Source organism: Delphinus delphis, chromosome 15 (assembly GCF_949987515.2).
Source record: "Delphinus delphis chromosome 15, mDelDel1.2, whole genome shotgun sequence".
Classification (NCBI taxonomy): Eukaryota; Metazoa; Chordata; class Mammalia; order Artiodactyla; family Delphinidae; genus Delphinus; species Delphinus delphis.
Window position 1 is genome coordinate 81,069,736 of NC_082697.1, and position 13,177 is coordinate 81,082,912.

Below are 13,177 nucleotides of genomic sequence, written 5' to 3' on the forward strand. Positions count from 1 at the left end.
CAGTCTCCGAATGGACAAGGTCTCCATCTCTTGCGTACTCCTGCTCTCTGCCAGCCTATCCCTTAGGGCCGGCCTCGAGGTCCTTGCTAATCCCCTCCCCGGCGCCTAAGGTTGAGGTTTCTGGCCCTTTAAAGCAGCGGCCCCCTGCCGGGTTATTGTCTGGCTTCTCAGCCTATCGGCGGCGCCGTTGGGGGCGGGGAACCTGGCCTCCCGATTGGCCGCCCCGCGCCCCGCCCCGCCCGGGGTCCCGGGAGCTGTCCGGCAGCCTCGGTGCTGATCCCGCCGCTGCCCACGGGCCGCGAGCAGCGCTGAGGGCACTATGAGCGGGGGCGTCTACGGCGGAGGTGAGCGAGCCTCGGGCTTCGGGCTCTCCAGCCTGGCGCGGCCTCGCCCGAATCCCAGCGCCCCGAGCCCGCGAGACCCAAGCTCTGGGCACCCTGGGGCCTGGCACCTCGGCGCTCGAGCAGGTCTAGCCCCTGGTTTGTGTCCTGCGCCACTCCCACCTTCGACCCCCGCCCCCGGACGTTCGCGCGCACCGGGCCCAACCTCTCTACCATTCAACCCACCACCGCCCGGCCCCCAGCCCAGCAAGGAGAGTGGCCTGAAAACGGCCACTGAGCAGAAAGGGACTTTGGGGTCTTGACCCCCACTCCCAGGACCCTAAACTGTTGGCCGAGCTCCCACCCGCACCGTCCGGCGTTGAAGGTGGCTCTGCCCTGACCTCCTTTCGGAACAATCCAAGAGGAGAGAGTTTGGGAGAGATCCCCTCACAAGTCTGTCTCCCCGCACAGATGAGGTGGGGGCGCTGGTCTTTGACATTGGCTCCTTCTCAGTCCGCGCTGGGTACGCTGGGGAGGACTGCCCCAAGGTGAGCCTTCCAGCCCCCTCCCCAAAACCTAGGGCTCCCCTCCAGGCTTCCCAGTGATCCAGGGCTCTCGGAGCCCAGAGAGAAGCTTTGCTGAGTGGGAATGAGGGAGTAAACCCAGGGGTGGGCTGAGGGCCCTGCCATGGGCCTGGAACCGGGCAAGAGATTGATTTCTCTCCGCCCATGCCCCCCTCCAGGCTGACTTTCCCACCACAGTGGGGCTGCTGGCCGCGGAGGAGGGGGGCGGGCTGGAGTTGGAGGGGGAGAAGGAGAAGAAAGGGAAGATCTTTCACATCGACACCAATGCCCTCCACGTGCCTCGGGATGGAGCAGAGGTCATGTCACCCCTCAAGAATGGCATGAGTACGGGGCCCCCACCCACTGCCTCCTGACACAGACTCAGAGCCCACACCCAACAACCTGGGGCACAGCACCCCACATCCACAGAGCCTTCCTTGCAGCGACCCAAGTCCCAGGGATGCCCTTACTTCTTCCCACAGCTGCCTGGTTCCTAACCAGGGGCCACCAGATTCCTGGGAAGGGGGGACTTCTGCTGGAGCTTGTCTTATTTCCCCTCCCCCGGATTTTCCTTCCCTCCTTCCTTTCCTTCCTGTCCCTGGACTCCTGCCTGCCCACCCTCATCTCTCCACTGGTCTCCTGGCCCCAGTCGAGGACTGGGAGTGCTTCCGTGCGATCCTGGATCACACCTACAGCAAACACGTCAAGTCTGAGCCAAATCTACACCCAGTGCTCATGTCCGAGGCCCCGGTAAGTGCCTCATCCAGCTGCTAGTCAAGCCCTGGGGCCCACCATTCACCTCTCTCCTCAAGCCATCACTCACTCCACTTCGCTTTTCAAACTTTCCTTCCAACTCCATCATCTTCAACCACTTTCCTTCCTCCCTGGTTTAGTCTCCATGCCTTCCTCTCTCCTCCAGCTCTATCCACTTGCCCTTCCCCCAGTCAACCTTATACACTGCCCCACCACCCCAAGTCCTTTTATGACCTTTTAACTTACATTCTTTGTCAATATTATATATACATGTAAAGAATCAATTTGTTTTATAAAGTATGTTAAGAAAAAAAATGCCATTCATAGCCTCCTCCTTCTATTGCCCCTTTTCCAGAGGCAATTGCTCTTCTCTCTTTTAGCTTTTTTTTTTTTGCTATTACCTTTTAAAAAAATATTTATTTATTATTATTTCTTAATGAATTTATTTATTTTTGGCTGCGTTGGGCCTTTGTTGCTGCGTGCAGGCTTTCTCTAGTTGCAGTGAGTGAGGGCTACTCTCTGTTGCAGTGCGCAGGCTTCTTGCGGTGGCTTCTCTTGTTGCGGAGCGTAGGCTCTAGGTGCGTGGGCTCAGTAGTTGTGGCTCACGGGCTCTAGAGTGCAGGCTCAGTAGTTGCGGCACACGGATTTAGTTGCTCCACGGCATGTGGGATCTTCCCGGACCAGGGCTCGAACCTATGTCCCCTGCATTGGCAGATGGAGTCTTAACCACTGCGCCATCAGGGAAGCCCCTGTTTATTTATTTATTTATTTATTTGGCTGCGTTGGATCTTAGTTGCGGCATGCTGGATCTTTCATTGCGGCACGGGCTCTTCGCTGTGGCCCACAGGTTCTCTCTAGTTGTGGTGTGCGTATTTTCTCTCTCTTGTTGTGGCATGCAGGCTCCAGGGTGCATGGGCTCTCTAGTTGAGGCGTGTGGTCTTGTTTGCCCTGCAGCATGTGGGATCTTAGTTCCAAGACCAGGGATCAAACCCATGTGCCCTGCATTGTAAGGCAGATTCTTTACCACTGGACCACCAGGAAGTCCCGCCATTACCTTTTATATCTCTAAATATCACACTTAAATTGCTGATTGTGAATTTTTTAGCTTTAAACATTATCTGTGGATTTCCCACTATAGAAAATGAGCATTGGGCTCCCTTTCCTCCCCAGCCCACACCACACACATTTCTTATTTCTTACCTAAAGTACAGTTGTAGTTTAGGGTTTTGGGTTTTTTTAAGATCAATATTCAGTATTTACACTCTTATTATTATGTATGCTAATCAGGCCTGAACCAGGCAATGAACTGTGGTTTATTTTCCTTTCCTGTGCAACTTTTTGTTTTCTCTAGCACTGAAAATTGTCTTGGTTCTGTTTTCCTTAGTTTTTCTGTCTACTTAATAATGTGGCCCTAAATTATTCATCAGTTATCTATATCTTTTCTCAAGACATTAATTCTTTAAGGTGTTCTATCAATTTCATCTTCAAGAAATCTCCTCAGGAGCCCACTGACCTGCTCTACTTTGGACTAGTTACCTTCTACACAGAAGATGTAGCTATCATCCTGACATCTCCCTTCACCATCATCTTAAGGAAACACTTTGCCCCTCTCCTGTATTAGAAGTCCTGTTTCCTGTATCACATGACTCCTTTCCTTTATTTTCTTCCTTGTTTTTATGGGGCACATTTTCCACTAACTGCCTTAGAAAGGTCATAAGAAGTAACATTTTTGACACCTTGCATGTCTAACCTTGGATTGATAGTTTAGCTAGGTATAACACTCCAGGTTGGAAATCATTTTTCTTTGGAATCTTGAAGGCACTTCTCCAATGTCTTCTAGCATCTACTGTTACCATCAAGAAGGCCAAAAACATTTATTTCCTGATCCTTTGGTGTAACTTATTTTTCTTTCTTAGAGTTTATAAAATTTTCACTTTGTCCTCAGTGTTTTACAATTTCACAATATTATATGGGTTTATTTTTGTCCATGGCTCTGGACACCCAGTGTGTCACTTTATTTTGGAAACCTATGCCTTTCAACTCAGTGAAAAAAATTTAATTACTTATTTGATGATTTATTTCTTTCAATTTTCTCTTTTGAGAAATCCTATTATTTGGATTTTGTACCTCCTGAACTGGTCTCCTAATGTTCTCGTCTTTTCTGTTATGTTTTCCATCTCTTTATCTTTTTCCTCTTATTTCCAAGATATTCCCTCACTTTGTTTTTCACCTCTTCTATTGAGTTTTTTGGGGTTTTTTGGTTTTTGTTTTGTTTTGTTTTTTTGCTGTACACGGGCCTCTCACTGTTGTGGCCTCTCCCGTTGTGGAGCACAGGCTCTGGATGCACAGGCTCAGAGGCCATGGCTCATGCGCCTAGCTGCTCCACGGCATGTGGGATCTTCCCGGACCGGGGCACAAACCCGCGTCCCCTGCATCGGCAGGCGGACTCTCAACCACTGCGCCACCAGGGAAGCCCCTATTGAGTTTTTAATTCATTCCTGCTCCTGTATTTTTATTTTCCGGGAGGTCTTTATTATTCCATGAATGTTACTCTTTAGAGCATCCTATTTTTATTTCATGGGTGCAATATTATTTGTTATCTCATAGGGATATTATTAGTTTTGTCTTTGGAAGTTTTCATCTCCTTGTATACTTATTGTTCTTCCAAGTTGCTTTTTTTCCCTGCCCTTTCTTGGGAGTCTTTATCTCATTTCCTAGGTTTTTCTCAAATTTCCACAAATCCTTGGTTGTCCACATATGTTTAGGAATGGGGGACTAAAAAGCTGATTGGGCAGGGGGACTTGCTGACTGCAGTCTTTGTTATAGGATGGTCTGACTGGGATGTTGCATCTTTAGATCTTTGATGTAACTCACAGGGAAGACTTCCAACCTGAAGACAGGACTGCCCAACCCCTTTCTGGAAGCCAAGTGAGCAAATAGGGCTGATGTTATCAGCATTCAATATGCATGGCATCACTTAATTCCCCTCTTTTAAGTATAGTGTCCTCACTCCCAACAGTGACAAGTGTCCCACCAGTTCAGAGCCCTTCAGTTTTACTCTCTCCAGAGAATAAATTTCCACTCTTCTGCTGAGGTTGGAGTGGGCAATAGCCTAGTGCCATGGAATTAGGATGAGAGTTTAGGGATCTGTTACTTGAATAGTTTTAAACAATCTTATTTTATTTCCCCTTTCCTTCCACTTCCAGAGCTACCTGAAACTACCAATTCCCAATCCCTGTGAGGATTCTGCCATTTAGCACAGGCTGTTGTTGGCTTTTTCCACTACCAGTTTAGGAGTCAGCATTCTTGAATCTGTTAAGTCAGTTACTGCTCACCTAACTGATTTCCAACCTTCAAAAATTTGTTGCTGTTTTCTCATTTCTTGTTCTTCTGAAGCTTTAAGGGTTTATGCCTCTCTGTCTCTCTCTCAGGTAAAATTCGCATGACATAAAATTAACCTTTTTTAAGTTAAAAATTCAGTGGCATTTAATACATTCACAATGTTCTGCAACCATCACCTCTATCTAGTTTCAAAACATTTTCATCAGCTTCCCTGGTGGCGCAGTGGTTGAGAGTCCGCCTGCCGATGCAGGGGACACGGGTTCGTGCCCCGGTCCGAGAAGATCCCACATGCCGTGGAGCGGCTGGGCACGTGAGCCATGGCCGCTGAGCCTGCGCGTTCGGAGCCTGTGCTCCGCAACGGGAGAGACCACAACAGTGAGAGGCCCCCGTACTGAAAAAAAAAAAAAAAAAAAAAACACATTTTCATCACCCCCAAAGAAAACCCATTTTCATTTAGCAGTTTCTCTCCACTCCCCCTGCCCCCAGCCCTTGGCAACCATCAGTTGGTTTTCTGTCTCTATGGCTATATCTATTCTGGATCATTCATATAAATGGAATCATACAGTATGTGACGTTTTATGTCTGTATTAATGTTTTCGAGGTTCATTTATGTTGTAGCTGACTGAGTGATATTCCATTGTATGGATATACCACAATTTGTTTTACCGTTCATCTGCTGATGGACATTTGAGTTATTTCCACCTTGGCTGTTGTGAATAGAGCTGCTGTGGGCAGCTGTGTACAAGGATTTGTTTGAGCACCTGTTTGCAATTCCATTGGGTGTATAACTAGGAGTGAAATTGCTGGGGCATGTGATAATTCTATGTTAATTTTTTGAGGAACTGCCAATCATTTTCTACAGCTGAGCCATGTAACCTCCGCAACAGCAGTGGACAAGGGTTCTGATGTCTCCACATCCTTTCCAACACTTGTTATTCTCTGTTTTTTCATTTTGTCTTGTTTTTAAATTATTATCACCACCCTAGTGGGTGTGAAGTGGAATCTCATTGTCCTTTTGATTTGCATTTCCCTAATGGCCAAAAATATTGAGTATCTTTTTTTTTTTTTTTTTTTGCGGTACGCAGGCCTCTCACTGTTGTGGCCTCTCCCGTTGTGGAGCACAGGCTCAGTGGCCATGGCTCACGGGCCTAGCCGCTCTGCGGCATGTGGAATCTTCCCGGACCGGGGCATGTGGAATCTTCCCGGACCGGGGCACGAACCCGTGTCCCCTGCATCAGCAGGCAGACTCTCAACCACTTTGCCACCAGGGAAGCCCTGAGCATCTTTTTATGTGCCTGTTGGCTTTTGTGAGTTTGGGGTTTTTTTGTTGTTGTTTTTTAAATTAATTCCCACTCTATTATAGTTTTGCTGGGAACTTGGGAGGGAATAAAAGTAGATGTTTGTATTCAATCCAACATTTTTACCCAGAAATCTTCTTCCTCAGCTTTCTTGCCTCTGAGATGATTAGAGTGAAGAAGAGGGATGTACTGGCGGCTGGGGGTGGGGGTGCTGAAGTGCGTATTGCACAATCAAGAGTCCTGGGCTACGAGTCAAGAGACTGTGACTCTAGACTCAGCTCTACCGAGAGCTTTCTGTGTGATCTGGGCCAGTTTCCCTCCCTGAGTTTTGTTTTCTTCAGTTGAGTTTGAATTGTGATCTTTAAAGCTCTTTATAGTTCTCACATTCTAAAGATCTCTGAGGGTCAGGGGACCTGCCCTCTGTCCTCAGCGCAAGATACGTGTTGGGGTGGCGGGTATGTACGTGGATCGGTGCCTTTCCCTTCCTGAATCTTCCCCTCTTGCACTTTCTCCTCAGTGGAACACACGGGCCAAGCGGGAGAAGCTGACGGAGCTGATGTTCGAGCAGTACAACATTCCTGCCTTCTTCTTGTGCAAGACAGCTGTGCTTACTGCGTATCCACTGGGTTAAGCTACTCTGCCGGAGTGGAGGGTCAGGGTGGGGTGTGTGGCGTTCTGAGCTGGAGGCTGGGCCTGATTCTATGGAGGGTAATATCCTGGATGGGCAGACAGCCCCCTGAGCCCCATTAGTGCAGAGGGCCCCTGGGGGCTAAGCGCCTTGGACCTTGGGGTGGCCAGCTCAGCGGCCCTTTCCCATTCCTTGGATCAGGCTGGGCATTGAGAGTAAGGACAAGTAGACAGCAGGGGCTGGGGCTGGAGGGAGGAGGGAAGGGTATATGACACTGAGGTGTTTGTTCCCTTCCCAAGCAACCAATCAGCATTTATTTTATTTAAGGATCTGCCTTGCATTGAACCCTATGCTAGGCGGTGGGGCGATATAGCCCCTAATTTCAGAGAGCCCATGGGACATAGAACTAAACCTAAAGAGAGGCTGGGAGCTCAAAAGGAAGGAATAGAGGGAGAGAGTGTGATTCGGACAAGAAAAAAGTGACAAGGGTCTCAGCTGCCTTTCTCTAGCAGATGGGTCGCAAACTAGAAGGAGAGATTTGCAGACTGGGAATGGGCTGGATCCAGGAAAGAAGAGAGTGACTAGGCCAGACTCGGGTCCCAGCCCCCTCTTGCTGCTGTCTCTTTGACCCACCCATCCCACACCAGCTTTGCAAATGGACGCTCCACAGGTCTGGTGCTGGACAGTGGGGCCACCCACACCACGGCCATTCCAGTGCACGATGGCTACGTCCTGCAGCAAGGTGGGGCCTCGGCAGGGGTCGGGGGTGCCTTGAGGGACCAGGTCCTGACACCCCCTCCTTTCCAGGCATTGTCAAGTCACCCCTGGCAGGGGACTTCATCTCCATGCAGTGCCGAGAGCTCTTCCAGGAAATGGCAATTGATATCATCCCGCCTTACATGATCGCAGCCAAGGTGGGGCCTCTGGGATGTCCTGGACACTGACCCGTCAGATATCAGGGTGGGGAGCAGCCAGGCCCCAGAAGGACCCTCAGCCCTCAATTTGCAATTGAGGCATCAGAGATCTGGACAGGCTGAGGGATATGGCCGAGGTCCCACAGCCAACTGCTAGCAGGATGTGTATGTGAGGGCCAGCGTGGTGGGTACTGGTGTCCAGTAGACCCAGGTTCAAGGTCTGCTTCTGCCACAGAAGAGCTGTGTGACCTAGAGCATGAGACTGAAGCTCCCAAGCCTCAGTTTCCTCCCCTGTAAAATGGAATAACAGCATGTAGGGCTGCCGCGAGTGTTAAATGAGACACTGCATGCAAGGGATCCCCACGTGGAACATGGATCCGTAAAAGGCTGTTTCCTTAAGGTTTGGCCGCCTACTGGATTCCCCAGGCCCTCAGTGTTCTCTGACCAAAGCCTTTCAGATCAGCTGTACCCGCTGCACACATGGCATCTGTGGGGATGGGCTCTCCCCGTTCTCTCTCCTCTAACAGGGAAGGGGGAGAAACACCTTTTCCGGGCAACAGAGCAGAGAACCCAGTGCCCATTAGCTGCAGAGCTGGCAGGTGTGGTCAGGGTAGGCTGGGCCAGTGTGGGATGGGGTAGGGTGCTCACAGGCTGTGTCCCCACAGGAGCCCGTACGGGAGGGCGCCCCCCCAAACTGGAAGAAGAAGGAGAAGTTACCCCAGGTTTCCAAGTCCTGGCATAACTACATGTGCAATGTGAGGCGCTGGAGAAATCCCCCCAAACCCCCGCGCCCCCCACCTCCTAGTCCCCTGCCATGAGCCGCGGGGAGGGACAGAGGCCCAGCAGGTGGAGTGGGGTGTGCCCTGAGATGGGAACCCAGCCCTCACCACCTCCCTGGGTTCTCAGGAGGTGATCCAGGACTTCCAGGCCTCCGTGCTGCAGGTCTCGGACTCTCCCTATGACGAGCAGTAAGTGCAGCTCATGGCTGGGGGGTGGGGGGTGGAAAGGGGGCAGGCCTGGAGCTCAGCGGGGACCGCTGGTCTTTTGGGAGCACCCCCAAGCAGAGTCTTGCTCCTTCCTGGGCAGGGTGGCTGCGCAGATGCCCACAGTGCACTACGAGATGCCCAATGGCTACAACACAGACTATGGTGCGGAGCGGCTCCGCATCCCTGAGGGCCTGTTTGATCCCTCCAATGTCAAGGTGGGGCTGGGTGGAGGGCCCTGGATCCCGGGGTGTGGGAGAAGCTGGGAAGGATCACAGAGGTCTGGGAGAGGGGACAGAGGGCCCGAAGCCCAGTCACCTTTCTCTGCAGGGCCTTTCGGGGAACACCATGCTAGGTGTGGGCCACGTGGTGACCACCAGCATCGGCATGTGCGACATTGACATTCGCCCGGTGAGGCCCAAGCCTGAGTCTTGGCAGAGGGGCCCAGGAGAAGCTGGGGGGGGAGGGGCTGTCCCGTGACTGCTCACTCCTCCTCCCTGCTCTCAGGGCCTGTACGGCAGTGTCATTGTCACTGGTGGGAACACGCTGCTCCAAGGCTTCACTGACAGGCTCAATCGAGAGCTTTCCCAGAAGACTCCACCGGTAGGAACCCACCCCTGGCCAGGGCCCTGGACTCCAGTCCTGGCTCAGCCCTTCAGGACCAAGTCCTTCCTCCTCCCCACACATCAAGCAAACGTTCTGGCCACCAGAGTGGCCCCTTCCTGCTGTGGCTTCCCAGTCTTCCCTACCCCCAGCCCTGTCCCTTCCCAGAAGCCAGGTGTCTGCTTCCCTCAGCCCCTCTTTCTCCCCAGAGCATGAGACTGAAGCTCATCGCCAGCAACAGCACCATGGAGCGCAAGTTCAGCCCCTGGATCGGGGGCTCCATCCTGGCCTCACTGGTGAGAGGGGAGGGGCCTGGCCTAGCGCTGAATGTGGGGAAGGGCAGATCCAGACAGCCCCCATCGCCTTGCCTGCCTCCTCATTCATTCATTCAACAAACATTTATGAAAGGGCAGTCACTGCTCCCAGAAAGGTGGATCCCACATCAGGACACAAATCAGGGAGCGGAGGACAGGAAGCCGGAGAGGTTGGCTGGGATGAGATTGTGGTGGCCCTGTGTGCCAGGGTGAGACCCTGAAGGTTTGGGGCAAGGTGATGTGATGGCCACAGGCACGTTTGGGAAGGTTATGTCAGACATGAGTCTTTGGGGATCAGGGTATGAGCCAGATGTGAGGGGACCTTGCCAGGAGGTTCTTCCTATTGTCCTGGAGTCATGGAATGGGTAGCAGTGGGGATGGGGTGGTGAGCAAGGGGCAAACAGAAGGAGGCTGGCAGGTTGGTTCTGGGGCGGTAGGTGGGGAGTTCAGTCTGGACCAGCTGCTGGGGTAGAGGCAAGACGCTGAGCGAGAGGTGAAGATGCAAACTGCATCTGGGGGTGCAGGTGTCAGCCACATAGAGTGGGACAGCAGGGCCATGACAGGACAAGGAGGATATCCACTAGAGTGTGTGCCCCCAAGGAGACAGAAACAATGGTCAGAGTGACAGGAGTCTGAACCCCTGAAATTAGCTCAGGGCTGAGAATGTGTCAGTCACACAGTTGTTGAGGGCCTCCTGTGCACCTGAAGTGGACAGACAGCCCGACCTAGTCCCCGCCTCTGTGCGTGGGAACAGTCTGGAAGCCGAGACGATTAAACAGGAGGTCATCACAAAGTGTGGGGTGTTCCTTCAAAGGAAGACGTGATTTTGTTCAGGGGTCATGAAGGGCCTCTAAGGGGCACTCAAGCTGAGATGAAAGAGTGAGTAAGAACTTATGAGGCGAAGTGGGAGAGAGGGTGCTTGGCTCCTGGGGGGAGCTAGGCAAGGCCAAAGGCAGTGGGCAGATGCTGTGAGATCTGAGTTGAGTGAACTCACTTGGGCTGCAGAGCAGAGAGTGGATTGGAGAGGGCTGCTGTGGTCTCCACTGTGACCTGCGTTTGACGGCGGAGCAGATATCGGGGTGGAATTGAAAGCTTATCAGAGGTCTGACTGACAGAATGTGGACACTGTTTGGATATGCGAGGTAAGAGGGAACCGGCTCAAGGACGAGGCCCAGGATGCTAGATCCTGGCAGTGCTGTCCAAGAGGAATGTAATGTGAGCCACATAGGTCATTTAAAATGTTTTAGTAGCCATAATTAAAAAGAGTCCAAAGAAACACGTGAAATTAAGTTTTAAGAATATATTGTATTTAATCCAATATATCCAAAGTATTATCATTTCAATATGCCATCAATATAAAAGTTAAGATGTTTTACATTCTTTTCCCTGGGTTTAGTCTTCAGTATCTGGTATATATTCGACATGTGGAGCATATCTCATTTCGGACTAGCCACACTTCAAGTGCTCAATAGCTCCATTTCAAATGTTCCATGTAGCGAATGGCCACTGGATTTGGACAGGGCAACTGTAGAAGGTGAGAATGACCAGAGAAGCAGGTTTGGGGCAGGTGTGGGCGAAGATAGTGAACACAGTTGTGGACATGTTGAGGGTGAGGTCCCAGGGGACACTGAGGAGGAGGTGTCCAAAGACAGCTGAGTACAGTAAGTCCCCTACTTACGAACCTTCGGGTTTCGAACTTTCAAAGATGCGAATGTTCGCATGTCCAATCACATAGTTAGTTCACGTGTCTGGCGTACATTGTCACATGCGTGCATCCTCCACAAGTGATTTGCTTTTGTGTACTTTACTGTACAGTACTGTATAGAGTACAGTAGTACAGTACTTGTAAAAAATAGAAGTGTTCATTTCATTGGCACTAGTGCAGAACCTCTTAGAATATGCAACCTTAGCATAAAATATTTCTTTAAAAATTATATTTCAAGCCCATAAAATAATTTCACTCTGAAGAATTTTGAATAGGAATGTACATTAGATATTATAGATATTGGAATGATAGATAAAAATCAGATATCATCTTTTTAATCCAGTTACTCCACTGTGACATTTGTTAAAACTGCGTTCAGTATTATGTGTGGTCTTCATGATTTCTTTGGATCCCTAGTATCTATATTTATTTCAGCAGACATAATATACTTGTGGGAAAAGTATTATAAACCTATTAAAGTACGGTACTATATAGCCGATTGTGTTAGTTGGGTACCTAGCTAACTTTGTTAGACTTAGAAACAAATTGGACTTAAGAACATGCTCTCAGAAGGAAACTCGTTGGTATATAGGGGCCTTACTGTATTTGGGTCTGGAACTCAGCGCAGAGATCTGCACTGGAAACCAGAAATGGTGGGAAGGGTGGGGCCTTGGCACGTGAGCAGAAGGGAGGGGAATGACCTGGTCCAGGAAGGTGTGTTCTTCCTGGACACGCCAAGGGACAGAAGCAGGGACACACACACTAACTTTCAGGCAGAGGCAGGACAACCACAGAGAGGGTACAGTCTGAAATGCCAGGGCTGGAGACCCTCAAGGCGCTTGTTTCAGCGGGAGGGTGGAGGTGGGGCGCCAAAGTGACGACATCCTAATATCCTGATGTTAGGTGGTGTCGGAATGGTGGGGAGGGAGGAGGAAAGATTTTTCTTGGGATGGAGGGCGACTTGGCGTGTTTGGAAGGCCTGACGGAGTGATAGGGTATCTGGTGGAGAATGGATGTGGAGTGTTGGGGCGCCGGTTGGCTGGCCTGGGGCTGTAAGCTCCACCTCCCAGCTCGAGAACAGCCCTCGGCCCCGGGCAGACTGGTGCTCAATAAATACTTGTTGAATGAATGAATCGTGGATTGAACGATATGAAGCAGGTATTCGCCCTCTGAATACGAAGGAGGGGACAGGAAGATGGGGACAGGAAGATGGGGCAAGTTGGTGGCTGCGGGAGGGCTGTGGGCTTGAGAGGAGGAGGTTCCGAGGGGTCGAGCCTGCGCGGGAGGCGTGTGGGGAGGCGCTTCTCCCTCTCTCCAGAGCCTCCCCGACCGCCGATGTCTCCCCCCCGACCCAGGGCACTTTCCAGCAAATGTGGATCTCCAAGCAGGAATATGAGGAGGGCGGGAAGCAGTGTGTGGAGCGGAAGTGCCCCTGAGGGCGCCCGCTCCCCGTCCACAGGCCCGCCTGCAGCGGTGGGGGAGGGAACGCGAAAGCAAGGAGATGGTTTCCCCCACCTCTGCTCCGCCAGCGCAGACCGAAGCCCCCAACGCTCCCAGCGCCCGCTTTTCTTCCCTTCCCCACTCGTCCTCTTAGACTGTGATGTTTCTGGGTTGAAAGGAGTAAAAATGTTTTAAGAAAAAAAAAAGTTGGCCTCTTTGGGGGTGGGCAGTGGGGGCAGGGGTCTGGAGAGAGGAGAAGGGAGGACCACACCTATACCCATTCGGAATCGCACGGTGGACGCCAGGGCAAGGTC

At 51.3% G+C, this 13,177-nt stretch overlaps 1 protein-coding gene across 1 annotated transcript; it reads left to right on the forward strand.

The window, feature by feature from the left end:
* The first annotated feature begins 223 nt into the window (after positions 1–223).
* ACTL6B (actin like 6B) lies at positions 224–13,039 on the forward strand. Its single transcript, XM_060033169.1, has 14 exons — positions 224–344; positions 792–868; positions 1,063–1,228; positions 1,533–1,633; positions 6,794–6,891; positions 7,552–7,646; positions 7,712–7,818; positions 8,484–8,573; positions 8,725–8,786; positions 8,905–9,019; positions 9,132–9,212; positions 9,309–9,404; positions 9,614–9,700; positions 12,779–13,039. Exons 1-14 carry the CDS (start codon positions 320–322, stop codon positions 12,857–12,859), a joined length of 1,281 nt encoding a protein of 426 aa, XP_059889152.1. The 5' UTR covers positions 224–319; the 3' UTR covers positions 12,860–13,039.
* The last annotated feature ends 138 nt before the right edge of the window (positions 13,040–13,177 follow it).

Bases quoted from the DNA above. Each gene is read 5' to 3' on its own strand.
- ACTL6B (XM_060033169.1), top strand. From the start codon at position 320: ATGAGCGGGGGCGTCTACGGCGGAG. The intron at 869-1,062 runs GTGAGCCTTCCA...GCCCCCCTCCAG, and splicing joins CTGGGGAGGACTGCCCCAAG to GCTGACTTTCCCACCACAGT. The intron at 6,892-7,551 runs GTATCCACTGGG...ATCCCACACCAG, and splicing joins AAGACAGCTGTGCTTACTGC to CTTTGCAAATGGACGCTCCA.